This window comes from Capsella rubella, unplaced genomic scaffold (genome assembly GCF_000375325.1).
Source record: "Capsella rubella cultivar Monte Gargano unplaced genomic scaffold, Caprub1_0 scaffold_7, whole genome shotgun sequence".
Lineage (NCBI taxonomy): Eukaryota > Viridiplantae > Streptophyta > Magnoliopsida > Brassicales > Brassicaceae > Capsella > Capsella rubella.
In genome coordinates, this window is record NW_006238917.1 from 10,017,018 (window position 1) to 10,044,965 (window position 27,948).

At 36.1% G+C, this 27,948-nt stretch overlaps 10 protein-coding genes across 10 annotated transcripts; 6 read left to right on the forward strand and 4 right to left on the reverse strand.

Annotated features, from left to right (window-relative positions):
* The first annotated feature begins 222 nt into the window (after positions 1 to 222).
* Positions 223 to 1,743, forward strand: LOC17879085 (UDP-glycosyltransferase 84A4). The gene has a single exon (XM_006285826.2). The coding sequence runs from the start codon at positions 229 to 231 to the stop codon at positions 1,660 to 1,662; it is 1,434 nt and encodes a 477-aa protein (XP_006285888.1). The 5' UTR covers positions 223 to 228; the 3' UTR covers positions 1,663 to 1,743.
* A 1,751-nt stretch (positions 1,744 to 3,494) lies between these two features.
* On the forward strand, positions 3,495 to 5,187 carry LOC17878132 (UDP-glycosyltransferase 84A4). Its single transcript, XM_006283604.2, has one exon. The coding sequence runs from the start codon at positions 3,637 to 3,639 to the stop codon at positions 5,065 to 5,067; it is 1,431 nt and encodes a 476-aa protein (XP_006283666.1). The 5' UTR covers positions 3,495 to 3,636; the 3' UTR covers positions 5,068 to 5,187.
* A 347-nt stretch (positions 5,188 to 5,534) lies between these two features.
* LOC17879187 (UDP-glycosyltransferase 84A3) lies at positions 5,535 to 7,353 on the forward strand. The gene has a single exon (XM_006283597.2). The coding sequence runs from the start codon at positions 5,743 to 5,745 to the stop codon at positions 7,180 to 7,182; it is 1,440 nt and encodes a 479-aa protein (XP_006283659.1). The 5' UTR covers positions 5,535 to 5,742; the 3' UTR covers positions 7,183 to 7,353.
* A 1,790-nt stretch (positions 7,354 to 9,143) lies between these two features.
* LOC17879316 (UDP-glycosyltransferase 84A1) lies at positions 9,144 to 10,779 on the forward strand. The gene has a single exon (XM_006285336.2). The coding sequence runs from the start codon at positions 9,167 to 9,169 to the stop codon at positions 10,622 to 10,624; it is 1,458 nt and encodes a 485-aa protein (XP_006285398.1). The 5' UTR covers positions 9,144 to 9,166; the 3' UTR covers positions 10,625 to 10,779.
* Positions 10,780 to 10,822: 43 nt separating this feature from the next.
* On the reverse strand, positions 10,823 to 14,492 carry LOC17878103 (F-box/LRR-repeat protein 4). The gene is made up of 8 exons (XM_006283298.2): positions 14,089 to 14,492; positions 13,446 to 13,691; positions 12,592 to 12,998; positions 12,100 to 12,285; positions 11,808 to 12,000; positions 11,648 to 11,724; positions 11,417 to 11,567; positions 10,823 to 11,324 (listed from the first exon to the last, which is right to left on the reverse strand). Exons 1-8 carry the CDS (start codon positions 14,362 to 14,364, stop codon positions 11,028 to 11,030), a joined length of 1,833 nt encoding a protein of 610 aa, XP_006283360.1. The 5' UTR covers positions 14,365 to 14,492; the 3' UTR covers positions 10,823 to 11,027.
* A 65-nt stretch (positions 14,493 to 14,557) lies between these two features.
* LOC17877654 (BI1-like protein) lies at positions 14,558 to 16,855 on the reverse strand. The gene is made up of 4 exons (XM_006284181.2): positions 16,496 to 16,855; positions 15,416 to 15,529; positions 15,095 to 15,252; positions 14,558 to 14,988 (listed from the first exon to the last, which is right to left on the reverse strand). The coding sequence occupies exons 1-4, from the start codon at positions 16,782 to 16,784 to the stop codon at positions 14,782 to 14,784; spliced, it is 768 nt and encodes a 255-aa protein (XP_006284243.2). The 5' UTR covers positions 16,785 to 16,855; the 3' UTR covers positions 14,558 to 14,781.
* Positions 16,856 to 17,637: 782 nt separating this feature from the next.
* Positions 17,638 to 18,030, forward strand: LOC111829332 (glycine-rich cell wall structural protein). Its single transcript, XM_023778111.1, has one exon. The coding sequence runs from the start codon at positions 17,638 to 17,640 to the stop codon at positions 18,028 to 18,030; it is 393 nt and encodes a 130-aa protein (XP_023633879.1).
* A 109-nt stretch (positions 18,031 to 18,139) lies between these two features.
* LOC17880373 (senescence/dehydration-associated protein At3g51250) lies at positions 18,140 to 20,158 on the reverse strand. Its single transcript, XM_006283863.2, has 5 exons — positions 19,382 to 20,158; positions 19,187 to 19,296; positions 18,873 to 19,039; positions 18,698 to 18,782; positions 18,140 to 18,450 (listed from the first exon to the last, which is right to left on the reverse strand). Exons 1-5 carry the CDS (start codon positions 20,003 to 20,005, stop codon positions 18,297 to 18,299), a joined length of 1,140 nt encoding a protein of 379 aa, XP_006283925.1. The 5' UTR covers positions 20,006 to 20,158; the 3' UTR covers positions 18,140 to 18,296.
* Positions 20,159 to 24,090: 3,932 nt separating this feature from the next.
* On the forward strand, positions 24,091 to 24,417 carry LOC17879504. Its single transcript, XM_006282462.1, has one exon. The coding sequence runs from the start codon at positions 24,091 to 24,093 to the stop codon at positions 24,415 to 24,417; it is 327 nt and encodes a 108-aa protein (XP_006282524.1).
* A 122-nt stretch (positions 24,418 to 24,539) lies between these two features.
* On the reverse strand, positions 24,540 to 27,107 carry LOC17880614 (probable inactive linolenate hydroperoxide lyase). Its single transcript, XM_006283540.2, has 2 exons — positions 26,603 to 27,107; positions 24,540 to 25,664 (listed from the first exon to the last, which is right to left on the reverse strand). Exons 1-2 carry the CDS (start codon positions 27,047 to 27,049, stop codon positions 24,627 to 24,629), a joined length of 1,485 nt encoding a protein of 494 aa, XP_006283602.1. The 5' UTR covers positions 27,050 to 27,107; the 3' UTR covers positions 24,540 to 24,626.
* Between the last annotated feature and the right edge of the window lie 841 nt (positions 27,108 to 27,948).

The following is a 27,948-nucleotide window of genomic DNA, read 5'->3' on the forward strand; positions in this document are numbered from 1 at the left end:
AAATTTCCTACTAGTGTAAAATCAAATAAAATTAGTAAAATATTATCGACATGGGAAACATGTAAGGGTATTATAAGCCGCTGTGACACTTGACAGGCCTGTTGTACCAAACCTCACATAATTATAATAATTAAGGGTGGCCAACTTTGAAATGGTGATCTAAAGAAGACAACATATATGTATATCTACTAAATTAGTCTTGCACAAAAAAAAAAAAAAAAAGTGGAAATGGAGATGGAACCGTCTAGTCTTACTCATGTGATGTTGGTATCTTTCCCAGGCCAAGGTCACATAAACCCTCTCCTTCGTCTAGGAAAGCTCATAGCCTCTAAAGGCTTACTCGTCACCTTTGTCACCACAGAGGAGCCATACGGGAAAAAGATGCGTGAAGCCAACAATATTCAAGACGGTATTCTTAAACCAGTCGGTTTAGGTTTCATCCAGTTTGAGTTCTTTGACGTTGGATACGTCTACAATGGCGACTTTGATGTTTTCCTGAAAACGCTTGAAATTTCCGGGAAACGAGAGATCAAGAATCTGGTCAAGAAGTATGAGAAGCAACCAGTGAGTTGTCTCATAAATAACGCTTTTGTCCCATGGGTGTGTGACGTAGCCGAGGAGCTTCAAATCCCTTCGGCTGTCCTATGGGTCCAGTCTTGTGCTTGTCTCGCTGCTTATTACTATTACAACCATCAGTTAGTTAAGTTTCCGACCGAAACAGAGCCGGAGATCACCATTGATGTCCCATTCAAGCCATTAGCGCTGAAGCATGACGAGATCCCTAGCTTTCTCCACCCTTCCTCTCCGCTTCGAAATTTGGGAGGTATTATTTTAGAACAGATCGAGCGTCTTCACAAGCCTTTCTCTGTTCTCATTGACACTTTTCAAGAACTGGAAAGTGACACTATTGACCATATGTCCCAGCTCTGCCCTCAAGTCCTCATCAAACCTATAGGTCCGCTTTTTACGGTGGCTAAAACCATAAGCTCTGACATTAAGGGAGATATCTCCGAGCCAGCCAGTGACTGCATAGAGTGGCTTGACTCGAGAGAACCATCCTCTGTCGTTTATGTGTCTTTTGGGACGCTGGCTTACTTGAAGCAAGAGCAGATCGAGGAGATTGCTCAGGGCATTCTAAACTCTGGTTTGTCCTGCTTATGGGTTGTGCGGCCTGCTGTAAAAGTGTTATCCCAAGAACCACAAGTTTTGCCTCGAGAGCTTGAAGAGAAAGGGAAGATCGTGGAATGGTGTCCACAAGAGAAAGTCTTGGCTCATCCTGCGGTTGCTTGCTTCATAAGTCATTGCGGATGGAACTCAACCATGGAGGCTTTAACTCTAGGAGTTCCTGTAATTTGTTTTCCGCAGTGGGGGGATCAGGTGACAAATGCAGTGTACTTGATTGATGTTTTCAAGACAGGAGTGAGACTCAGCCGTGGAGAGGCTGAGAAGAGGATCGTTTTAAAGGAAGAGGTGACTGAGCGACTGCTTGAGGCCACAGTTGGAGAGAAGGCGGTGGAGCTGAGAGAAAATGCTAGGAGGTGGAAGGAGGAGGCTGAGTCTGCCGTGGCATACGGAGGATCATCTGAGAGGAACTTTCAAGAGTTTGTTGACAAATTGATTGATGTTAAGACAATGTTAAATATTACTAATGTCTCCAGTTAATCTTGTTTCCGGTGTTGTCTATACCAAATTTAAATTCTCTATTGATTGTTCTTTACATAATTTAGAGATTATTTATTTCTTTTTTGAGGAAAAAAACTAGATTGACATAGATTTAAAGATAATTACTAAACTAACTAACTAACTCATAAAATATATGGGTTAGTTGAGTTCTTTTCATGACTAAAATAATTTTTTTTTGCTTTGTTTGGGGAAGAAATCAACATTATCTTTAAAAAATTCTAGCGATTTTGAAAAAAAAAATAAAAATAATTTCAAAATCTCTCGGACTACTTGCTACGGATTTGTTTATGAATGACAGATTTTTTTTTGCAGATTTATTTAGACAACAGATTTTTTTTTATATAGTGACAGATTTATAATTAGTGACATATTTAATTTTTACGACAGATTTATCAATGGATATAATGTAAAATCTATTTAAAATAGCTTGATTAGTTCTCAGCAACCATTTCCTTCCACAAAGTCAAAAAGTCAACCAATACGTTTAAACCAATAGAATCTTAAATATTGGTATTTATGGAATTAATATTGGTTCATAGTTATGCTTATGCAATACATATGATACTAGGGATGAATTGCTTTTCAAATTTTCGAGGTGAAATCATTCAACTACATCGTCTTGCCTTGAGAGCCCCGAAGAGATAGGGATAATCGTGGAATGGTGTCCAACAGAGAAAGTGTTGGCTTGTCATGCAGTTCCTTGCTTCTTAAGCCACTACGTATTTGTGGATTCAGGTGAAAACGTTGATGAGATCGAGAAAATATAACCAAAAAAAAACAAAAAAAATCTTAGTTGAATACTCTTAAGGGTTTCTAATTTGTATGAATCAAGAGAATAGTAATTTACAGATCCTGATACACCTTGATGTAACTTCAAACCCCAAAACTACTACGAAAGGAAAATTAAAACCCCGGTTCAGCTCCATCTGCAACCAAGCAGACCACTCCTATGATGGTGGCATCAGTCAATGGTTTGCCATAGTTTCTTCATAGTTTCTTCCAAGTGTATCTCAAAAAGAAAATATTTTATAGCCTTTCTACCTCTTCTGCTCTCTAATTTCAGAAACTTTTTTCATTACATGAATCTTCAATGATTGCATAGTTACAAATATATCATTAGATGCATCAAATGTATGTTGCATGCACCAATATAAATTGAACAAGTGTACCTTGATAAGTGTATTATAGGTTTTGTAAGTAATAAAAATGTTGGTTAAGATAGGAAATTATTAGGAGATCTCGGAGATACGAGATCGAGTTAAATGGAAACTGATATTTGTGTATATCTAAAATAGGTAGATTCACTATTATCATATATGTAAATAATTTGGTAATCAAGTTTGAGACTTTGTATAAATAAGCCTAAAATCTAATGAATAAATTGAGAGAAACTATTTCACTTCTAAGGTTTTCTCCAAACTTATCAAAAATGAAAAATGCATAAGAGATATAGTGAAATGTTTGGTGAATTTGATCCAGTAATACGGATCAATCACACTAGGCGTAATAATTAATAATTGTAACTAAAAAATAAAAGTCAAATCAGAGATTGCGTATGGAATCAAGTCCTAGTATGAAACAAACATTCATAAAACGATGGAACCCAACAAAGTGTCGAAAGAGACATGCATGTATGGTCCCGGACATAATTGTGATCGTCCAAAATTGTACGAAGAGATAATGTACTTGAAACAAGACGTCTAGATTCTTTACTCTGGTTGCGTTTTTGTGTTTGCTTCTCTTGCCATCATATGTTTATTTATTTTCGTATAGTGTTTTGGTCTTTTCTGCTATAAGTCAATCATTGTAAATGCTTCTATCAAAAATGTTAAAAAAAAAAAAAAAGTGTACATTCTGGCCACTAGTTTTGCTAGTTTCTGTGGAAATTTGTTCACATAAATTGGAGAGTGTAACGAAAACAAAACCAGTTTCCTTTATAGAAAATAGAATCCAATGGAACCGTCTATAGCTAGTCTTACTCATGTGATGCTCGTGTCTTTCCCAGGCCAAGGTCACATAAACCCTCTTCTGCGTCTGGGAAAGCTCATTGCTTCCAAAGGCTTACTCGTTACCTTTGTCACTACGGAGGAGCCATTGGGCAAGAAGATGCGTCAAGCCAACAAGATTCAAGACGGTGTTCTTAAACCAGTCGGCCTAGGTTTCCTCCGGTTTGAGTTCTTTAACGTTGGGTGTGTATACAAAGAAGACAGTGATTTGCTCCTGAATTGGCTTGAAGTTTCCGGGAAACGAGAGATCAAGAATCTGGTAAAGAAGTATGAGAAGCAACCAGTAAGGTGTCTCATAAATAACGTTTTTATCCCATGGGTTTGTGACGTAGCCGAGGAGCTTCATATCCCTTCTGCTGTCCTATGGGTCCAGTCTTGTGCTTGTCTCGCCGCTTATTACTATTACAACCATCAGTTAGTTAAGTTTCCGACCAAAACCGAGCCGGAGATAACCATTGAAGTCCCTTTCAAGCCATTAGCGTTGAAGCATGACGAGATCCCTAGCTTTCTCCACCCTTCATCTATGCATTCCATTTTCGGTGGTATCATTTTAGAACAGATCAAGCGACTTCACAAGCCTTTCTCTGTTCTCATCGACACTTTTCAAGAACTGGAAAGAGATACTATTGACCACATGTCAAAGCTCTGCCCTCAAGTCATCATCAACCCCATCGGTCCACTCTTCATGATGGCCAAAACCACAAACTCTGACATTAAGGGAGACATCTCCGAGCCAGCCAGTGACTGCATAGAGTGGCTTGACTCGAGAGAACCATCCTCCGTTGTTTACATCTCCTTTGGGACTGTGGCTTACTTGAAGCAAGAGCAAATCGAGGAGATTGCTCACGGTATTCTAAACTCCGGGTTGTCCTGCTTATGGGTTGTGCGGCCTCCTTTAGAAGGTGTTTCCCAAGAGCCACAAGTTCTGCCTCGAGAGCTTGAAGAGAAGGGGAAGATCGTGGAATGGTGTCCACAAGAGAAAGTCTTAGCTCATCCTGCGGTTGCTTGTTTCTTAAGTCATTGCGGATGGAACTCAACCATGGAGGCTTTAACTTCAGGAGTTCCGGTTATTTGCTTCCCGCAGTGGGGTGATCAGGTGACAAATGCAGTGTACATTATTGATGTTTTCAAGACAGGAGTGAGACTCAGCCGAGGAGAGGCTGAGGAGAGGATTGTTCCAAGGGAAGAGGTGGCTGAGAGACTGCTTGAGGCCACAGTTGGAGAGAAGACGGTAGAGCTGAGAGAAAACGCTCGGAGGTGGAAGGAGGACGCTGAGTCTGCTGTGACAAACGGTGGATCTTCCCAGAGGAACTTTCAAGAATTTGTTGACAAGTTGCTTTCTTTAAATACAGCGAAAAACACTAATAATGCCACGTAAGTCGTAATTATCATACGATGCATGTTATTTATTATAGTAATCTTTTGTATTCTTTATCTAAGAACAAGTTGTTTACGACGTACAATCCCAATGATCAATGATCCATGCAAGATTTTATCATTTAACTTTTATTCGTTAACTTAACCATTTAATATTTTCAATACCTTCCTTTAACATTTAATTTAACTTGTCACAAGCTACTTAACACATTCACGCCATTCCAACCATATAATTTCTAGCAACATATCACATTCACTGACAAATGAAAACATGCATCCAAGAACGCAAAGAACAATGTCGGTATTCTCGGATACCAGAAGAACATCATTGATTATCCAACTTATTCGTTACACGTCCTTGAGTGCATAAACTTGTGCTATCCCATCTACTTTTTTACCATACAACAAACAATTTGCTAACAAGCAAGTAAATAAACATAAACATATAAGAAAACCAATGTAAATAAAACTCGTACAGTGGCAATAGATATCGTCGAAGATTTTACGAAGAGATAAAAGACAAAGGAAGAAGACGTGTTTGATTTAGGCCACTCCTTTTGCTACTTTCTCTTGTTGTTTTTGTATAATGTGCATGTTCACACACCCATATATATTGGACAGTGTAAAGAAAATAAAATCAGTTTCTAGTTTCCTTGAAGAAAGTTAATAGATATCCATGGAACCGTCTCGTCTTGCTCATGTGATGCTCGTGTCTTTCCCAGGCCAAGGTCACATAAACCCTCTTCTTCGTCTAGGAAAGCTCATAGCCTCTAAAGGCTTACTCGTCACCTTTGTCACCACAGAGCAGCCATGGGGCAAAAAGATGCGTCAAGCCAACAAGATTCAAGAGGGCGTGCTCAAACCTGTCGGTCTAGGCTTCATCAGGTTCGTGTTCTTCTCTGATGGTTTAACTGACAAGGACGAAAAAAGAGCCGACTTCAATGCCTTCCGACCACACCTTGAAGCTGTCGGAAAACAAGAGATCAAGAATCTCGTGAAGAGATATAACAAGGAACCGGTGACGTGTCTTATAAACAACGCTTATGTGCCGTGGGTATGTGACGTGGCCGAGGAGCTTCAAATCCCTTCGGCTGTTCTATGGGTCCAGTCTTGCGCTTGCCTTGCCGCTTATTACTATTACCACCACCGGTTAGTTAAGTTTCCTACAGAAACTGAGCCAGACCTCAATGTTGAAATCCCCTGCTTGCCATTATTGAAGCATGACGAGTTCCCAAGCTTTCTTCACCCTTCGTCTCCCTATAAAGCCTACGGAGAAGTCATTTTAGACCAGCTCAAGCGACTCGAAAACGACAAGCCTTTCTATCTTTTCATCGACACTTTTTACGAACTTGAAAAAGATATCATCGACCACATGTCAGACCTTTTTCCTCAAGCCATCTTTAGCCCTGTCGGTCCACTCTTCAAGATGGCTCAAACCATAGGCTCTGACGTTAAGGGAGATATCTCTGAGCCAACTACTGACTCCGTAGAGTGGCTTGACTCGAGAGAACCATCCTCAGTCGTTTACGTCTCCTTTGGGACTATAGTCGGCTTGAAGCAAGATCAGATGGAGGAGATCGCTCATGGCATTTTGAGCACTGGCTTGTCGTTCTTATGGGTTGTTCGACCTCCAATGGAAGGGTCACTTGTCGAACCATATGTTTTGCCTCGTGAACTTGAAGAAAAGGGTAAAATCGTGGAATGGTGTTCACAAGAGAAAGTGTTAGGTCATCCTGCAATTTCTTGCTTCTTAAGTCACTGTGGATGGAACTCGACGATGGAGGCTTTAACTTCGGGAGTCCCTGTGGTTTGCTTTCCACAATGGGGTGATCAAGTAACTGATGCAGTTTACTTGGTTGACGTTTTCAAGACAGGAGTGAGACTAGGCCGCGGAGCTGCTGAGAAAAAGGTTGTTCCCAGGGAGGTTGTGGCGGAGAAGCTGCTTGAGGCCACCGTGGGAGAGCACGCGGCAGAGCTGAGAGAAAACGCTCAGAGATGGAAGAAGGAAGCGGAGACCGCCGTGGCGTACGGTGGATCATCTGATAGGAACTTTAGAGAGTTTGTCGACAAGTTGGTTACGAAACATGTGACAAGAGAAGACAACAGAAAAGACTAGTGATAAAACAATGTCTCGTAAATGTCCAAATGTTAATGTACCCCTAAAACATAAACCACCACAAACATATGATAAGAACATTTTCTAGATTTCAACAATGATCTTATCATATGTTTTGTTCCTTTTCTTCCGCTAAAAAGCATATCAATCTAATCTGATGACTATGGTGATCTATATATATTTTACTATTTTCATAAATTCTTCCATATATACAATAAGCTAGATGTACATCTCTTTAAATCGAGTATTAGTTATGATTCCAAAGTTCATATACGAAACATATTTCGTTAGTGGTTCATCTCATTTTTTAGATGAATTATATCTTGTTGACTCCTCATAAATTCAACTATATGTTTTTTTGGTGTGATATGTGAAATTTTCTTCTATATATATATATATACATAATGAATAAAATGATAATAGATGAGAGTAAGAACATATTAGAAAGTTCAAACTCTTATGAAACAATGTTTTAACATGTTAGACTAAGTGCATCAGCGTCACTTGGGCTCCGTCTCCCACCAATTTTGTTTAGGAATAAATCCAAAAGAAAAAAATCAAAGCGGGATGTACCCAATATCGCGACATTCCTTGGTTTTCTATCTCACTATTCGCGGGCCCTACTGACACGTGCCGGCTCGCGATTAGTTAGTTTTTAAAAAATAAAAAATCTAAAAATAAAAAATAAAAAAAATTCACTGGGACCAAAAATGGTCTCTCACCGCTGCACATGTCCTTAGAGCAACTACAAGAGTAGAGAAACTCTTTTAAGTATATCATCAATAAAATACCAATATCTTTAATATTATTTAGTTATGTTTCTTAATTTTACTTTTTAAAATTAAATTGACTATTAAAAACATGACATGTGTTAATATGGATTTCTCTAAATATATTTAGAAGTTCTAAAGTCTTTTCTTAGAAAACCGATTTCTTGCAAAAAAAAATTCTCTCACATACTTTTCAATATTTTATTAATTTAATTTTTTAAAATTTTTATAGGATAGAACTCCCGTTGGAAATGACCTTAATATAAAAATAGGACATTTTCAGCACCATTTTTATCAGAATGGGAAAAAAACATTTTAAACCATTTCAAATGGTAGTAGGAAAAGAGGTTATCAAAAATTAATAAAATACAGATACTAGTTTTATATTAGTTTTTTGTTGTCTTTTTTGTCAGCAAGTTTTATATTAGTCGTAGTTCTTAAAACATAGAGGAATTTAGATTTACAAAACAAAAAAACATAGAGGAATTTATCTAATGAGTTTCTTATGTTTTGTGAACCCCAAGTCACCCCAACTAATATATAAAAAAATCAATATTTGAATAAAATTTGTATTTTATTTGTTTTTTTAAATGTCATTTCCACGTATTACCACCAATGGAATCAAAATAAATGGTCTTTAATCTATGTATGCAAAAGTAGATAAAAACAAATATTTTTTTCCATGTAATTTCTGTCCACCGGTTTAAAGTTGTATATCAAGGAAGTTAGTTAGGTTATAAGCTTTTGTTATATAATTTGGACATCTAATATCTTTCTAACTATACAAATTACTTTGGTTTCTAATACTCGTTTCCACTGTCCCACTAGAAATGTATAGGATCCTTCTAATTTATGTGGACACTATTTGGACACACGTCCGACTTGTCTCTAAGTAAGGTGGATATAACAGTTAGACCCATTTATTGTGCAAAGCCTCATATGAAACTAATAATTTATATTATGAATAAGTATGCATTTACTAATGTAAACATCTCTCATTTAATATCCTAACAAATCAAAGTTATTGATGATCAATGTACGTATGCGTGGCAAGAAAATAACACATGGATGCAAATTGTGAGAGACGATGGTGGTAAGTAAGATGTGTGGTAGAGAGAATGAGTGACGTTAATATAAATTAAAAACTATTTGTATTTGAAAATCTACAAAAACATAAGCAATTAATAAACATTCTTTTTATCCACCAAAAATATATGGGATCCGATTCGGACATGGTGTTGGAACATTCTCCATCGACAAAGCCAGTTCATGTAATGCTCGTGTCGTTTCAAGGACAAGGCCACGTCAACCCTCTACTTCGTCTCGGCAAGCTAATTGCTTCCAAGGGTTTACTCGTTACCTTCGTCACTAATGAGCTTTGGGGAAAGAAAATGAGACTAGCCAACAAGATCGTTGACGGTGAGCTTAAACCGGTTGGTTCCGGTTCAATCCGGTTTGAGTTTTTCGACGACGAATGGGCAGAGGACGATGACCGGAGAGCTGATTTCATTGTGTACATTCGACACCTCGAGAGCGTTGGGATACGAGAAGTGTCGAAACTCGTGAGAAGATACAGAGAAGCGAACGAGCCTGTCTCTTGTCTGATCAATAACCCGTTCATCCCATGGGTTTGCCACGTAGCGGAAGAGTTTAACATTCCCTGTGCGGTTCTTTGGGTTCAGTCTTGTGCTTGTTTCTCTGCTTATTACCATTACCAAGATGGATCTGTTTCTTTCCCTACAGAGACAGAACCTGAGCTCGATGTTAAGCTCCCTGGTGTTCCTGTCTTGAATCACGAAGAGATCCCTAGCTTTCTCCATCCTTCTTCTGAGTTCATCGGTTTGCGGCAAGCGATTCTTGGACAGTTCAAGAATCTTAGCAAGTCTTTCTGCGTCCTGATCGATTCTTTCGACGTCTTGGAACAAGAAGTTCTTGATTACATGTCCACTCTTTGTCCGGTAAAAACCATTGGACCGCTTTTTAAAGTCGCTAAAACCATTACTTCTGATGTAAGCGGCGACATTTGCAAACCGGCGGATCAGTGCCTCGAATGGTTAGACTCGAGGCCTAAATCATCCGTTGTCTACATTTCTTTCGGGACTGTTGCGTATTTAAGGCAAGAACAGATCGAGGAGATCGCTCATGGGGTTTTGATATCAGGTTTATCGTTCTTATGGGTGATTAGACCTCCACCGCATGATTTCAAAGTCGAGGCCCATGTATTGCCGCAAGAAATCAAAGAAAGTAGTGTCAAAGGTAATGGGATGATTGTGGATTGGTGTCCACAGGAGCAAGTCTTGGCTCATCCTTCAGTGGCATGTTTCGTGACTCATTGTGGATGGAACTCGACGATGGAGTCTTTGTCTTTGGGGGTCCCGATGGTTTGTTGTCCGCTGTGGGGAGATCAGGTGACCAATGCGGTGCATCTTATTGATGTTTTTAAGACCGGAGTTAGGCTTGGCCGTGGAGCGACAGAGAAGAGGGTTGTGCCTAGGGAAGAAGTGGCAGAGAAGCTTTTGGAAGCGACAGTTGGGGAGAAGGCAGAGGAGTTGAAGAAGAATGCTCTGAAATGGAAGGCGGAGGCGGAAGCCGCCGTGGCTCCAGGAGGTTCGTCGGAGAAGAATTTTAAGGAGTTTGTAGAGAAGTTAGGGGTGGGAATATCCAAAAGTTAAAGGAGAACGGAAACTAGACAAAGAGGCTGTCTTATCATTTTTTCATCTAAGTGAATCTTTCTGTGGTGGATTGGGAAGTTAAAATTTTCTGTCTTTGTTAATCACGGTGTAATTAATTATTAATTCAATGTTGGAATCAATAAATTGTTAATGCTGCTTGATAGGGATCACATTAATAATGATACAAAAACCAGCAAATGTTCGAAACCAAACAATATCAGGTGCATTATATCTTATACTAAGAGTTTTCCATCCATGTACAAACAATTCACAAAAATGTTATAAATACGAAGTTAACAAAACAAAAGAAAAAACAATTGTCTTTCTAAGTTATGTTTGGAGTAAGTTATGCCTTTATTAACTAAACACAAGCCTTCGAAACTGACCTTGAAATTACGACGATCTACAGATCCATACAGAGATAAGTGATAACCGATCCAGCTCTTCTTGTTGTCCTCTCGCTCACTTTCCATTTCTCTATCAACACCTTTTTGATGTGCGGACAGCTTGAGACGACAGTAGCCACTCCAACCGAAGTGATCCCTGGACAGTAAACCATGTGACAACTCTCCAGAAGTGTGCACTTCTGTACCAGATGATTCAGACCAGAGTCTGTTATATTGTGGCAATGAGACAAGACCACGTCTTTCAGCATTGGGCATCCTTCTCCAAGCTCTACCAATGGCATGTCTCCAATGTTCTGAATATTTTTTTGTGATCAGACTCAAGCTTGAGATCACAATAACAACAAACACACTATTGTCTTAAGAAAAGAAGGTTGTGTCTAATTACCTGAAGAACACTAATGTCGAGGTGAGTAAGTTGAGGACAGCCTTTGGCGATTGCTGAGATTCCAGCATCGCTGATGTGATTACAACCACTTACGTTTAGTTGCTGTAAGGAACAACCTTTTCCAATGGCGATTAGTGCTTGATCTCCAACTCTGGATAAGATAAAACAAACAATTAGCTTTTGTCCCGGTACTGTTTAAGAAACAAGATTCAAAAGAGTTGCAGGGTTTACTTATCGCAAAATCGGAGACTAAGCTCAGTTAGTGATTTGCAATGCTTTCCAATAGCTATAATTCCTTTGTTCCCAATCTACACAAAGAAAACCGCAAATAACAGTTTCAGTGACTATAGATCTAGGAGGATACTTTATTTCAAGAGATGAGAGATTATGCCTCATAGCATCTGCGGATATGGAGTTTCTTGAGGTTGCGACAGCCTTTAGCAATGCTGCACATTGCGTTGTCTCCAATGCCTGAGCAGTCTACTAACTGAAGTATTTCTAGGGATTTACAGCCTTTTCCAATTTCTTGAAGAGCAGAATTACCAATCCTTTGGCAGTACAATAAAGCTAACTCGTTGAGGCGCCTACATACACCCAGAAATAACGGTTTAATCAATGATCCAGCCTATAGTCAATTAAGATGCAGTTAACAAGAAATAAAGAAAGAGAGAAAGAAAATGTACGGGCAAGATTTTCCAACTGCCTCTACTCCATAGGTACCAATGTTGTGGCATCCATTAATTTCTATACGTGTAAGTTCTTTGCAACCATTAGCAATAGCTTCTAAACCTTTGCAAGTCACAAAGTAGCAATCACTTAGAGTGAGATTCTTCAACTTCTTACACCCTTTACCAATGGCCCGCATGCCCCTGAAATACAAAATAACATCAAGTAAATATCCTATGCAAAGCCATCACTTAATGTCAGGCAAGTGTCCTTCCATGTCCTTCATATGGTCAACCCAACATTTGGCACATCTTTATTTTACATGTCTTATACCCTCACGCAATATTTTGACAAGATAACATCTAACAAAAGCACATTATGAAAGACAAGAGCAAAAGCCTGGTTTTCCTGATCCCTTGACTTGTCTAACAGTTAAATTACACACCAGAAAGATTGTATTTCTCCCATAAGAAAAGTCAAAGATACTAAAAAGGAACAGGATCACTAACTTGTCAGTAAAATGCTGAAAGCTATACAAAGCCAATCGCTCCAACGAAGTACACAAGTCCCCCACTGCGCCAAATGCCTTATCCGTCACACCAACACATTGAAGCTTCAGATCTTTCAAACGGTTACATCCCTGAGCCACTGCTATCAATCCTTTATCATGAATGTATTCAGAATCCAGAAACAAAACTTCAAGTAATTTACAGTGAGAACCAACTGCTTCCAGAGATAAATCTGTTATTTTATTCGAGGCAGCAACACCAATAGACTTCAAGGACTTGGCACAACCAACAACTAGATCAATAACTCCAATATCAGTTAAGCCTTCGCAAAAACGCAGGTTTAGTTCTTCGAGTTGCTTACAAAATTTTCCAACAGCTGCTAAGCCTTTATCTCCAACAAAGCAACCCTAAACACCACATCCTAAGCATATGAGATTATATTTTTTATCAAGAGGAATATATGAAAAGATTATAATCAGTTCTACATAAGCAAGAATCGCTGTTACAGGCTGAGAGGAGAGGCATATACATTTACTGAATGATCAAGAGTATCTGAATAGAAAAACTATGAACATGATTAAAGCTATCCATATATCCGACAATTTGAGCTACTTCTCATAAAAGGAAACAATCTGGGATCCATGCAACCTGAGATAACAAGGAATTACTTCCAAAAATATATCAACTAAGTTACTCAAAGCCAACTAAGGATACAAATATTCCTCATACATTTGTTTTACCTAGATAGTTGAATACCGCATTTACTTCAAAAATAGATTTTGTATATAATTTTTCAATCAGAAAGACCAAGTGTAGTTAATATCTACCTAAAACATACGAGGGACAAAAATTACCTGCAAATCCAGAGATCTGAGTGAAGTGCACTTCTCAGCTAAGGAATGCAAACCCGCACTTGAAACATTAGGGCACCATATCAAGCTCAAGTTTTCTATTCTTGGAAATCCATTGGCAAGAGCAGTCAATCCCACATCAGTCAAGCTGCAAGACTCGACGTTCTCAGCTGCAGAATGTGTCTTAGCATTCAATTTTTTACGCTTACTTGACGAGGGGGATGAACTGTTCCTCCCACGTTTTCTAATCTGCAAAATAATTGAGGAACGAGAAGGATAAATCTATCTAGCAATTACACTAAAAGCAATTCACACATTCTCCAGAAATGGGATCAATGTAGAAAAACAAAAGCAGTATGATGAATACATTCTTCAGAAATGGGATCAATCTAATACAATGATGAATACATTCTCCAAAAATGGGATCAATCTAATACAGTATCAAGATACAATCCAGAATCCTAATTTCAACAAAACCAAATTCAAATCCAGATCCAAACAAAATTTGACATTCAATCAAATTATCTAAGCAGAATTCAATCTTGAATCGTAGAGTCACAGATCAATCAAACACCACTAAATCCAGTAACAATCCTAGATCCGATCCCAAACTAACAGAACAATTTATCGATGAGGGAAACATTACGGGGGAAGGAGAGAGGGAAGGGAGGGTGACGGAGAGACGCTCGTCGACATGGATAGAGGTAATATGAAGAAAACGGCGAGAGAGGAGAGATACGAACTCGTCGGGAGAAAAGGAAGCTCCGATACGAAGCGTGGTGCGGCTAAAGCGCTCGAGAGATAGCCATCGTTTGCAGACGAGTGAGCAAGCGTCGCGGCTGGGTTTCGATTCAAGTCGTCGGAATATCTCGAGGATTATTTCCTCCGGTAAGCTATTGTTGATCCAATCGTGACCTCTCATGATTCAAAGAGAGAGAGAGAGAGAGATTGTAGTTGAAATCTTTGGTTGTATGATCTTCTTCGTCTGTAATGGCGGATCGGTGGGTGAAGATGAGGTTTGGGTCGGTAAGAGTTTTTTTTTTTTTTTTTTTTATGTGTGTCACAGTGTCAGTGTTATGTATTTATGAGGTCGTAAAAAATAAAAAAGAGTACAGTAAGACATAAAAATTCCGCCAAAATTATCATTTGTTTCAACTTGAAAAATCAGGCTTTTCTTGATTTTGTTTACACAATCGTTTAACCCACATAGCATCATCATATACTAAATTCTCCAAACAGAAGTAAGATATACACACAAATGTAAATCGCATAAAGGCATTGGGTTACGCTTTTTAGTTATAAATTCCATCACTGAAAAACATCATCTTTATGACCCCTTTCAGTTGTCGCCTTGCCTAAGCACACGCAATATGGTCAAGAAGAGGTTGAGGATGTCCAAGTAGAGAGCCACTGATGCGAGGATGTATTCGTCATATGTGAAACGCTTGATTAGATTGTCGGTATCGTAGACTATGTATCCGCAGAATACCAATGCGCTGATTCCTCCATATACGGCAATAGAAGTCGGCCCAAGAGGGAAGAACATCTGCAATATTATGATAATAAAGAAAATCTCAAGGCTTTATATGTATGCATGTGTGAAACTGGGTGTTTGGTTTAGTGGTGAGGAGGGAATATTTTAGAAGACGGACCTGGATGAAGCTTGTTACTACAAGAATGATCAGGCTGGTGAAGAGAATGGGTCCAAGGAAGCTGAAGTCTTTTCCTTTCTTTGCAGCCCAGAAAGTGTATGCGGTTAGAGACCCGACCACAGACAGTGTCAATATCAAAGCTTGGAGGACGATTCTTCCTGGAAATAGAGATTGTTACTAGACTATTAACACATTGCTATTTCAAGTTGTAGGCAAAATGTGTTCTTTGGCAATAAGGTAAGTTAAGAAGTGGCTGGAACTGCAACGGAATAACAGATTGATTGATTACAAACATTTAATTTAAAGGGAAAGAGATATAACCTTCTGTCATAGCACAACTGACACCAACAGTGAAGCTCAATGAGACGGTGAACAGGGCAAGGAGGATCAGGTTAACAGGATGCTTCTGGTGGTAAATGTGCAGAGGCCAGATTACTGCAAACATTATCTCCCAGTAATCAATCACATGAGCAATAAATATTCTCAACAAGTATAAAATAACAGAAACATACATCTCCAGACGTGTGCTAGATAAAATCTTCCACACATCAGAACACAAATTCAAGGTTCTAACAATTACTAACTGAGCACATGATGCCACCAAGAGAACCTTCCAGACAAAAACTAAAAACTATTCTGACTATTGACGCAAGCAAACCAGCACCCAATGAGAGCAAACAAAGCAAACCTCATAAGAGGAAAAGCTAACTGACATATGGGGTTATCGAGCATTTGGTTGGTTTGAGGTCAGAAGGGTAAGGAGATGCTCTAGAATTCTTCCCTTATGTTTCTGATTTGTTCGTCAATCTAAGTTTTTACAAAAACTGAGGTTTAGATTATGCCCTTGAATGGTAGTAGTCCATTCAGTTTTTCTATTAAAAATTGTTAAGTAAACTTGAACGGAGAAAAAATGGGTTTTTGAAAAACAAAATCCAAAATCTATTGTAGAATCTACTTAGCATTCAAGGCCAAAGTAAAACTAGATTCTGAATCCTAACATTAATACACTAGCTATCATCACCTCCAACCAGCATACCTCGAACTATATGACCTAAACCATTAGATTTACAAACACCACAAAAAGATAACAATTCTAGTGTAAACACAATCCACGATGAACAGAATTGCATAATCATAAGGGCTATTAATGTAACACAATGAGAACTAAAGAATTAACAATCGAATCATTCTAGACAGCATCATATGAACCCTAAAACACAAACTAACAATGAATTATACAATTCAACAATTGCATTTCTATTATCTCAACACCACAAAACAAACTACACGAATTCGCCGAAAAATCAGAAATCACATGTCAACAAAACCGTAAGAATTCTAATTACCACATCCAAAAACCTAATATTATAACAAGAAGTGTTTCGAAAGAGATCTACGTACAGATGAAGGGGATGATGCAAAGGAAGAGAAGAATCCCAGGAGATCCGGTCAAGAGATCGTTAACCGGAGGGTTAAGAACAACGACGGCGGAGATAAGAGTCGTAAGAAGAAGCTGAGCGGAGAGAATCCCATAGACCTTACGAATAAACCCCCAACGGAGCTGGTTCTCGCCGTAGCTTAGCCCTGGGTAAAGCGTCGCTTCTCCGACTCCCATCTCGAGATCAATATCCTTCCGATCACGATCTATGCCGCTCATGCTCACGCTCGCGTATCCGTACGGTTTCTCCATAGCTAGATTTGGGGTAAACGAGTCTCTCTTCGAAGCAGATCTGGTTGATTCTTTTTGGGAAGATGAAGAGAAAAAAAAGAAGAACAATTTATATATTTGTCTGTGTTGACGAAGGAGACGAGTCATTTCCTCTAATCTAATGAGATGATGTACATGTGGCAAAATCAACGGTCAAGATTACTTTATGATAACGCGTTGTATCATATCCAATCACCAACGCTGTTTAGTGTTAAGTCTTTTTTTTTTTTTTTTTTGTCAACGCTGTTTAGTGTTAAGTCTTTAAATTAAAAGACTAAACAGAAATGGTTTAATAATAATCAATTAATCACTATGATCAATTAAATATCTTTTAGACTTTTGCCTAATCTTAATTATGCTAATCTCATCTATGAAGTTTAGAATAAAATTGATCGAAAGTATGAGTTTGTGAAAAAACATACATGATACGATAATTGTCATGCATTTTTACCTAAATAATTGAACTGTTCATTTGCAATTTTCCCATGACTTTGTTATTCGTATAACAATAACAACAACATGTGAGTTTTTTTGTGAATGTTATTTACGTTTACATTTAGGGAAGATCAATATCAATTATTATGAATATCAATATTTTGAGGGAAGCCAAAGAGTATTCTAGAATTATTCACAATTTATTTTATCCTAACACAATAAGAGGTTTAAAAAAAGAAAAGCAAGAATTACATGAATCTTGCCTACATATGTGGAGGCTTTTAAGAAGCATCTCACCCAACAATAACTAATATTCTTTTATTTCGTTTTAAGGTAACACAATTTAAGAATCAAAGATAGTGTACGCTTATATATTTTGTGTGTGATAAAGGATGTGTGTATGTTTGATATTACCACCATGAGGATCACGAAGACACGAGCACCCTTTGTTACCAATTATGCCGGGAAACTTGCCGTCCTCCTAATCATCACTTTACTTCTCTTCAAGTGTACCACCGTGGTTGCCAGAGGCGGTCACGGTGGAGGAGGAGGCCATGGTAGTGTAGGAGGTGGTCATGCTAGCGTTGGAGATGGTCATGCTGTTGAAGGAGGAGGCCATGCTGTTGGAGGCGGTGGCGGCCATGGAGAAGAAGAAGAAGGTGGACATGGGATTGGAAGAGGTGGTAGTATGATTCATCGACCTGCGACGAGGAACGGAGGCTCTACGCTATTGACTCCCTTTGCCGATAGATTTGCATCTGCTTTCTTGATCATCACTTTTCTCTATATCTAGATCAACCTCATTGTCTTTGATATGTTGAAAATTTCAGGATTTAAGATTGGTAGGTTTTTTTATTTTCTTATCCTAGTTTCATTTTTCAAGAAGATGTTTGAGTCTTGTGTTGCTTAGACACACGTCTGATGTCGGACATTTTATTGAGTAAAGATTACACATTTGCACATTTTAGTATTTGATCTTACAATCTTTAGATATGAAATTAATCAATACTCGAAAACATACATAAAAGCTGATCATCAATGATAAGAATTGAACAAAGATCACTTTCTTGAAGCATTTTTTAGGATCCCGGATGTGAGTGAAGAGGAAGGAGTGAAAGCTTTGCGGATATTAAAGACATTCCAGGCAGTCCCGGCTGCGTGTCCCACCGTGCCTAGCACATTACTCGTGGCTTCCCCCGCGCTCTCACCTAACCTGTCCATGTTATAAACCTCACTTGTGTGAGACATTTACATTATATATAAACGTAGATGCACAAAAACGCAAACCAAACAACCGAAGAATAAATGAACTCACAACTTTAACTCTAATTAAACTACAATCTTTTTGTTAATTGTAAACGTAAACGCCGATTTATAACAAACAGAACCTTGCCCTGTTTAGACTAAAGATACAATCATTAATGTGGTGCAAAATTGAGGACTTTGAAAGTGAAGCTTACCTCTCAGTAACCATTTTGGTAGTAGCCTTGGACGTAGCAGAAAGACTTTGTCTCTCTGCAGCTTCAGCAGCGTCTAGTAGTTTATCTAGTTAATTTCGATAATCAAAGTTTTAGTACATCATTATAAAGATAATCAAGTGACAGTGAGAAGCCAATAACAACTAATCTGACTTACTAAGAGCATCAAGTGAAGCCAAAAGAACCTCCCCTGGAACCATTGAGAAAAAAGCTTTCCCTGGCTTAGACTTAACAACTGGACCCATCACCGAGCCGCTCACCACTCCCACACCATTCAACATCGTCTTGCTCAATTTCTCGGTCGCTCTCGACAATGTCCTCACTCTATATATGTAGTTACCACCACAAAGATTATGGTTTATAAGAGATAAAAGATACAAAGAACTAGAATAAACCATATCAAATCCAGATTGAATACACCTACAACTACATGAAAGGCATATACTTTGATACTTATGTGAGTGATTATACCGTTGAAGGTTCTTATTGATTTGGTTCTTGTTTCTGGTAGCATTTTTTTGTGACGAGGCACCTTTCTTCTTCTCAGCCTTGGTAATCATAACCTCACCTCCTTTATGAACCTGTTCTCACATTAAAAACAAAAACCAAGATTCAGAAGTTGAGATTAATGTCTATTTTGGGGAAATATAATGATTAATTACAAACCTGATTAGTGTAAGCATTACTGCATTTAAACATCCCTCTAATGATTTGACCTGTACCTCCTGCTATAGCTTTAGCCAAAACATTATTATAATCTTCAATCTTAGGCGCAAACTCTTTCCAATCAATTCCATTGTTGTTAACACGAGACGACGTCGAAGAAGAAGAAGAGGAAGACGAAGAAGAGAAACAAGAGTTCTCTCTCAAGAAATCGTCTAACAACTCAACACTGTTCAAGAACACGACGTCGTTTTCATCAATGGGGAAGAAAGTGACACCGTAGCTAAGTGGCGGCCCGTCTTTAACCGGCAACGTGAAAAGGTAGTCACGTGAATCGAGTTTCACCACTGGCTCGTCTTTAATCACAGGCCATTGTAAGTCATTCCCGATCTTCACGACCATAGCTAAAGCCACACCGTTGTCGAAAACTTGTACAAGCTCGAAGTCTCCGGCGGCGAGCTCCACCGCTTCGGATCCGTCGATGAGATGAGCTCTGCATCCATCAATCTTTAACAACACTTCATCGCTCACTGTTCCGTAAGATGAGTACATGGCGTTGTCTTGTTCTTGTCCATACGAAGATTGTTTTGCTCCAGTTCTTGAAGTCTTTGATCTGAAGAAACTCATTTTTTTTTTACTCTTTTGAGGTTTCTTGATACAATCTCAAGATTGAATTGTTTTCTTTTCTCTTCTTCTTCTGGTTTTAAAAGAAGAATCTTATCGAGTAAGTAAAAAACACAAAAAGAGTTATGTATTAGACAGTGTTTATACACATTTGGTGCTAATCGAGGCAGACTACTTTTTTCAAAGACCCAACCAAGTTCACATTTGTCTTAACTCAGAAATAATAATATTGTTGCCGACATGGCAATTCTTAGGTCGGTATGTTTGGGTATTCGGTTTAGTTTTGGATTAGATTAATTGGGTTTTAGATATTTTGGATAGAGGAGTTTAATTTTGGATAGAGAAGTTTAAGATCCATTTATTAGAAATACTAGATTTTAACCCGCGGTATACCGCGGGGCAAACGTTTTTTCTAATTCTTATTTTATAGTATTGACATATTAACGTATAAATATTTTACCCGTTTTGACATATGAGATTAGTGAGATTTTAATTTTATAGTATTATCAATTCAAACTTGTCCCATCATATAATTTTTATAAGCATATTACAATCCATCCCGTCTTTTATCTCGTCGAGTCATATAATCGTCAAAATTTAATTCAGTTTGTTATGACAAGGTCAAGAATACATTAGTTTAAAATTGGTGAATATTAAAAATATTAATAGCACTAAAACTTTTAATTTTTTTAAAAATATTTCTAATAATTTAAACTTTATATGTACTCTACAACCAATCTCGTCGTACCACCAATCCCTTCATACCACCAATCCCGTCATATAATTCGTTGGAAGCATGTTACAACGTGACCCTTCTCGTCTTGCAACCCGTCCCATCATTTAATCATGGAAAAATTAAGTCCATATTTAAAATTATGGCAAGATTAATAATACTATAATTTAAATTTGGTACAAATTTAAAATATAAAAAAACACTTCAACTTTTAAAATATTTTAAACTTTACATTGTATGTTGTTAATAATCATTCTAGTCTTACAACTTGTTGTTTCGTCATTCAACTTGATAATCACCGAAAAATTCAACTCATATTTAAAGTTAGGGAAAATTTAATAATACTTTAGTTTAAACTTGATGTAGAGTTAAATATTATTAACCCTTCATCTTTTAATAAGTTACAAAAGATTTATAACATTTCAAACTTTATAATATTAATAATAATTCAAATTTTATTTTATAAAAAAAAATTTTAGAATATTTAAACATTCTATAAAGCTTAAATATTTATAATATTTGAACCTCGACACCTTGTAAAAGTTTCAGTATTCATAATAATTTAAGTTTTAAAATTTGAATACTAATAATATTTTGAAACTTTTAAAAACTTTTCATATTTATCTTAATTCATATATTTTTTAAAATTACTAATTGAAAGTACATATGGGAAATGTAATGTATGTCTGTTTTAAATAATTTAAATTGCAACATATGCGAACAAATAGCTTGGAAGTCTACTATCTCTTATGTAACTTTGGAACTTATAATATGTGTGTTAAGAATACATTTTATTTTACTGAGAACTTAAAAGAATATATATAGATTTGCCTAAAAAAAATTGCCATAAGTTATAAGATTTTTCATTTTGAAGGATTAGTAGAGAATTAGCTATTCAAAAAAAATAAAAATAAAAAAAAGTCAAACATACATAACTGACCAAACAAAAATGTTTTTCCTTATGAGGTCCCATATCACACGCTTAAAAAGCAAAATCTGATATACAATTGAGAACTTCATCCATCAAATTCAGTAATCAAAACCAACATCCATCTCTGTTGAATTGATTACCAATTCCAATCTAATGCCAATGAAGATGAGATTCAGTAATCGATATTTTCATTTTCTTTTTGGATCTCTCTCCACTGGGAAGAAGAGATGATCGATTATTGTTTAGACTGGGACGTTGCTTTGGTAAGTTTGAGATGAGAGTAATCGGAAGTATTTATAATGATTTTTAGAAACGGATGATTAGGTAACCGAATCTTCGGCGATCAAAGAGAATTTATTCTGAAAAATTAAAATTATAGAAATCATTAAATAATTGAAAGCTATAAGTGAAAAATCATTTCGAAAATCTCAGAATATTCAGCTCGCAAATCAGCTAATTTTTAGGGATCCTATAAATTAAATTTGTTGAATAATCGTGGAAACAAATTTTAGAAATATTAGAGAATAGTTATTTAAAGCCAATGGCAGGACCTTGTAAATAAGTGAGCTAAGTGAGGGTTTTTTCATAACTGTCTTTAAAAATGTTAATATAGATTGTAATTAATTTTAGTTTATTAAATTTTAATAATTGTCTAAAAATAAAATACTTTGAGATATTTTGTAAATATATAATAAATAACATCCTCCATGAGGATAACCTTACAAGTTCTTAATGGAAATCAGCTGTTAAAAAATAAATAAAAAAAATAAATGACATCTACATAATTAAAATTATATTTTTGGTAAATGGATTATATCAAATCTAAATATTGTATAACTAATAATCTGGTTATTTGAAACTATATTTGGATATTTTGGTTTTCTACTCAATTTCGGGTTTCCCGGTTCTAAAGTTTAGGATTCATTCGGTTAATTATTGCGTTACTTTCGGTTTGGTTGGGTTCCTTTCTTTTCAATTCGGTTCTGGATTTTGCCTGTGACTAGCAATTTGTGTATCTATATATATAAAGTTAACTTTTTCTCTCTTCTCATTAAGTCACATCATCATCCACCTCATTTTATTATTTAATTTTTAAAATTAATTCTACCATTTTATCATTTAATTTTAATATTTAAACCTATGTAAATAAGTTTTTCAAAAATGAATATGAAAAATCTTTTTTTATATTATACATTATAAACTAAAAAAGATAATTGATTAAAAGTTTAAAAAAACTTACTAATTATCGATTATACTAACAAATATATAAATCATAGATTATAGTTTTTAGTGAATGTTTAAAATATATATATATATGATTATATTTACACAATGTAAACCTAAATATAATGGAATTTTACGGGAATAGAACAAAAAGTAAGAAATTTTGAGAATATAAATCTATCTAGTTTATGTTTCAAAAAATTTTCTAACATAAATGAGATAGGTCGGACCGAAACATAAATTCTCATTTTTTATAAACATATAAAAAAGTAAAAATAAAAATAATATTTCTTTAAAAGTTTCCAATATGAATTTAACTATTCGTTTCCAATACAACACATATGTTAAACTAATAAACAAAATAAAAAATTAACTATATTTCATAAAATTGAAAATTAAAATAAAAAAACATTATTAAATAAAATAAACTAAATATAAAGTAAATTATTCTAATATGTTAAATTTAAAAATTGTTTCATATGAAAAAACAAAAAAAATATATAAAACATAAAATCAGAAAATATATAATAGTATATAAATGATCATTACGAGATATAAAGTACGACAAATCCAAAAAAGGAAAACGTAAAACAAAAAATAATAAATTATGACAATATATAAAGAGATAATGTAAACAATTAAAAATACAACAATCCGCCCGAAACCCACAAATCATGTTCAAATTTCATGCCAACATATAAAAGGGCCCAAAAATTAACATCTAGATCTATATTTGGTAAAAACCCTAATAGCACACGTTTCTCAATGATTCTCAACCGCACTTCCATTTACGCTCACACTTCGACTTATACTATACACACTTAATTTCTCAACGACTAATGAAGCTAAAACTCAATAGTTTTTCTATACAAACACAATTTAAGTTTAAAAAAGTAAAGTATGGTATAGTGAAAAAATATATAGGAAATAAAATACGAACCAATTACTAATAAACAACATAATAAACTGCGCGGGCAACCGACTAGTAAAACTATAAATTGTACTTTTCTAGACATAAAATTAAACTTATGAATGATGAATGAAGAAAATAAGAAAACTGATATCAAGTTAAAACGGATGAAACATGAAGTTAATGTAAAAAGAAGTTTCAAGCTAATCTCTTATCGTATATATATGTACTGATGTACGTATAGCACAATATTTTCTCTTATAGAAGATCAAGTAAATCCAAAAGCAATAATGAAGACTTCCATGAGCATCATCATCATCTTCTTTGTAGCTTTTCTCTCCATTACTACAATCTCATTAGCCAAGATGAGCAATGTAGAAGATTGCATAAGAAGAAATATCGCTCATGTCGAGACACCTGAAGACATGTTCTGTAGAGACGAAGGACGTATCGTCATGTACTTCTTGAAATTGAATGGAACGTTCCCACATTACTACGTCAAGGCATTGTGCAATGTATTCGGAAACGATGATATGAAGGTGAAGCAATACGTTCTTGAGAAATGGTTGAATCTTTCAAAGAAGCTCATCGATAGCTTATCTTGTGCTTCTCTATAAAAAAATATGTTTATATTGTCTTATTATTTTTTCTCATGATTTTGTTTGATTTGTTAGAAGAATCAAGAAGACTAAATTTTTATAAAAATGATACATTTTCTTATTTATAAAAGAGGAATAATTACTCTAAAATGGCAAATATTGTTCTACACTCCGAAAACATATAAAAACCATTGAAGATTAAATTACATTTACAAATGAATTTTCACTTATGTAGCTTTTATAACAGATTTAATTGAACCGGAATCGCCGGTAATAGAATCGTACCGGAGAAATAAATCGGCGACGATCAAGCTAGCCGTGAGAGTGACCATGTCCTTAGCCGCACACTGTTTATTCGCGGCGCTCGGCGTACCGGTTTGCGGACCGTTAGACCAGTAGAGATAATCAAGCAATTTAGATCCGGTCTGACCAACATACCGGTCCGGTTTAAACTCGTCCGGTTCGTCAAAAACATTAGCGTCTCTCATCACCATTGGCTGATAGCCACAGAGAAGCTCACCTTTCTTAACCTCAAAAACCGCATCGTGTGAGCTAATCTGAAAATCCTTCCTCGCACGTGCGAACTGCAACGGAACCGGGGGACTAAAACGCAGCGTTTCGTAAACCACGGATTTAACCAGCTCCATTTCGTTAACCGTTTTGAAATCAAGATCCGACCCGGATCCGCAAACCCTCCTGACCTCGGACTTAAGTCTCTCCTGTAACCCGGTATTATCTCCGGTGAGTCTCCCGATTAAAGAAGGTAAAAAGACGGAAAAGCCCCCGTAAGCGTTAAAACCCAACACGAAGAGAAGGTTATGTATAGCCTCATCCCGGGTCAACCCGAACTCTTCTTGACCTAACCGGATACAATCTCCGGCGTTCTCGTCGATGAAACTGTAGAGTTTTTTGTAGCCTCCGGCGACTATTGCGGAAGGGTAAGCCCAAGTATGTACAAGAAGCTCTTCGAGCGGCTGAGGAATAACGCCGAGTTTAACAGTTGGGGTTACTTGCAATGCAAGCCAAGTATTTAGGGTTTTCCAACCGTTCTCAGCTATGTCCGGAGACACTGAAACGTCGACGCCGGCGAGAGAGGCGCAGAGGAAACTGAAAATGCAACTTTGGAGAGGGAATACATACGAAGCGGCGCCGTTTTGGGATATTTCTGATTCGACTGTTCCCCAAAAAGTGCTGAAGTTTGAACGAAGCGCTTGTAACCAAACCTTTGAGCTTCGTTTTAGTGTTTCCATGGCGAAACTTTTTATCTGAGTTTAAAAATACATTAGAAAAAAAAAACTGAAAATGTTAAAAATGAAAAACGTTTCTTCTCATAGACACGAAAATATATATAAAAGAAAAAGCTGTTTCTTGTTTTTTTTTTTTTCCTATGATTTAATTAATTATATATATATATATACACAAAAAACAACTAAGTACACATTTTCCCTCTCTTGTAACATAGTACAGGTGTAGACTTTTCTTTTTTTAATCTAGTGTGGCATATATGTAATATGTTAAAGGCTCACACATGATTAATAACAAAATTTTATTACACTTTGAAAATAATTTCTAGCAGGTCTAATTTTTTTTAATTTTCATATTTGTTCAATTAATCCGATAGAATTCACCATTACCATTTAGATTAGTTAACTAGTAGTAAAAACTAAAAATCACCAGACATCAAACCCAGTCACTATATATTTTTAGATAAAAATGATTAAAAATCTGTTAAAAAAAATAATTTCAACTTTTTTTTGGTTAAGGTTTTATTAATTAAAAATAACTAGTTAGGTTTGGTTCTTAGTTTTTAAATTTGTTATTATTATTTTTTTTGGTCAACAAATTTATTTTATTAAAGTTACATCTCTTCAATTCCAACTGTAGATATCAAAATTACAGCTGTAAAAAAAATACAGCTTTTATATATAAAAAAATACAGCTTATATATATAATAATAATAATAGAGTCTTGAGGTTAAATTTTTTTTCCTCAAAGAAATAATTAAAGAATTAGTAAATTAATCCCTTCTCCACTGTCGATACTTCCTCAAACCGAATTGGTATAGTCACAAATAATCAACAAGTCGACCAACCAAATTATCTATATATCGTTACTTTATTAATTTGCTTATTACCTTAGTTAATAAAACTACTTATTATACACTCGTATGTATATAGTAGTAAAAAGCAACGTATGTACGAACCTTGGCGTGCTTTGGCTCGGTGGTGTCGAGATAAACTCCAACACGAACGCCTCCGTAGAAATCGAGGCTAGGCCGAAAGTCTCCGATGAGAACATCTCTTTTATCAACTAGATCCATGTCAAAGAGATGGCTAAAAGACTTGACATCGAGCACAGCTACGATGTTAGGGTTAACGTTGCCAAAGAAAGGAAACGTCGGAGGAATGTTCGCACGGAACACTGTGGTCTTGTACTTCTCTGCCCTTGTCTTGAAAAACTTATCGGGTCCTTGGAACCAAAAGTAATCTAAACGATCCGACAATGGTCCAACCAACGGCCAACCGTACGACCCCGGTATTGTACGGACGGGAAGCTGTGTCGGGGACGACTGTGGTGGCTGTGGCGGTGATGTTAGGGACGTTGAAGGTGGTGGACGTGAGGAAGCAGCCGCCATCGTTCTCAATAACATCTTTCGAGATTTTTTTTGAGAAACTATTATCTCTTCTTACGTCTTCTTTTTTTCTATGCGGTTGTAGATGTGTCTCTTGGGAGATATATAAATAAATAAAAAGATAACGTGCAGTAATAATTATGTATACCATTATGGATTACGTGCATTATTTGTGGACTCTTCGTATAAAATGTTTTATAGTATTTGGCCTGTGTACGTACTATATATTTTCTCTGTTGTGTATAATATATCTGACTTAATTATTCTTTTATTGTATATTTGATTTCCATCACTTATAAACATCGTATATTATATATAATTATTTAATTTCCGCTAAAATTTAAAAGTTCTTAGAAAATATGAACTTTTAGCTAGCTATTCCCAAAACGGAAAACCATAGATACGTTTAAAATGGCTTGCAGCCAAAAATAAACCTAATTTATATTTAGAGAAGAAAATGGATTAAATAGTACTGGCACTACGATATCGCCAAAACTAAACTACACAATAAATTTATGCTTAATATCCAAACAGTAAAATTTTATCATATACGGTGATATTTTTAATTAGTTATTTTTTCCCATGCGTCTTGAAATTCGATTTTTTTTGGGTTAGAGTATAGTATATATAAAAGTACTGTAATTACTCAAAGAAGTAAAAAGTCGAATTTGTTGTAGTATAATTTTTTTTTATGTACATGATCAATGTTAAATAAAATAAAATTTATGTATCACATGGTATATAGAGTATGTATTTGTGAGAGGTTAGAGAGTGCTGTTCATGTATGTATAAGGTTGGCATGGCTTTTATTCTTTGTATTCATCCATTTAGGTCTACACTTACACACAAAAAAATATCTTACAAACTTCATTTAGAGAACTATACATTAATATATATACACGTAACAAAAGGCAAAC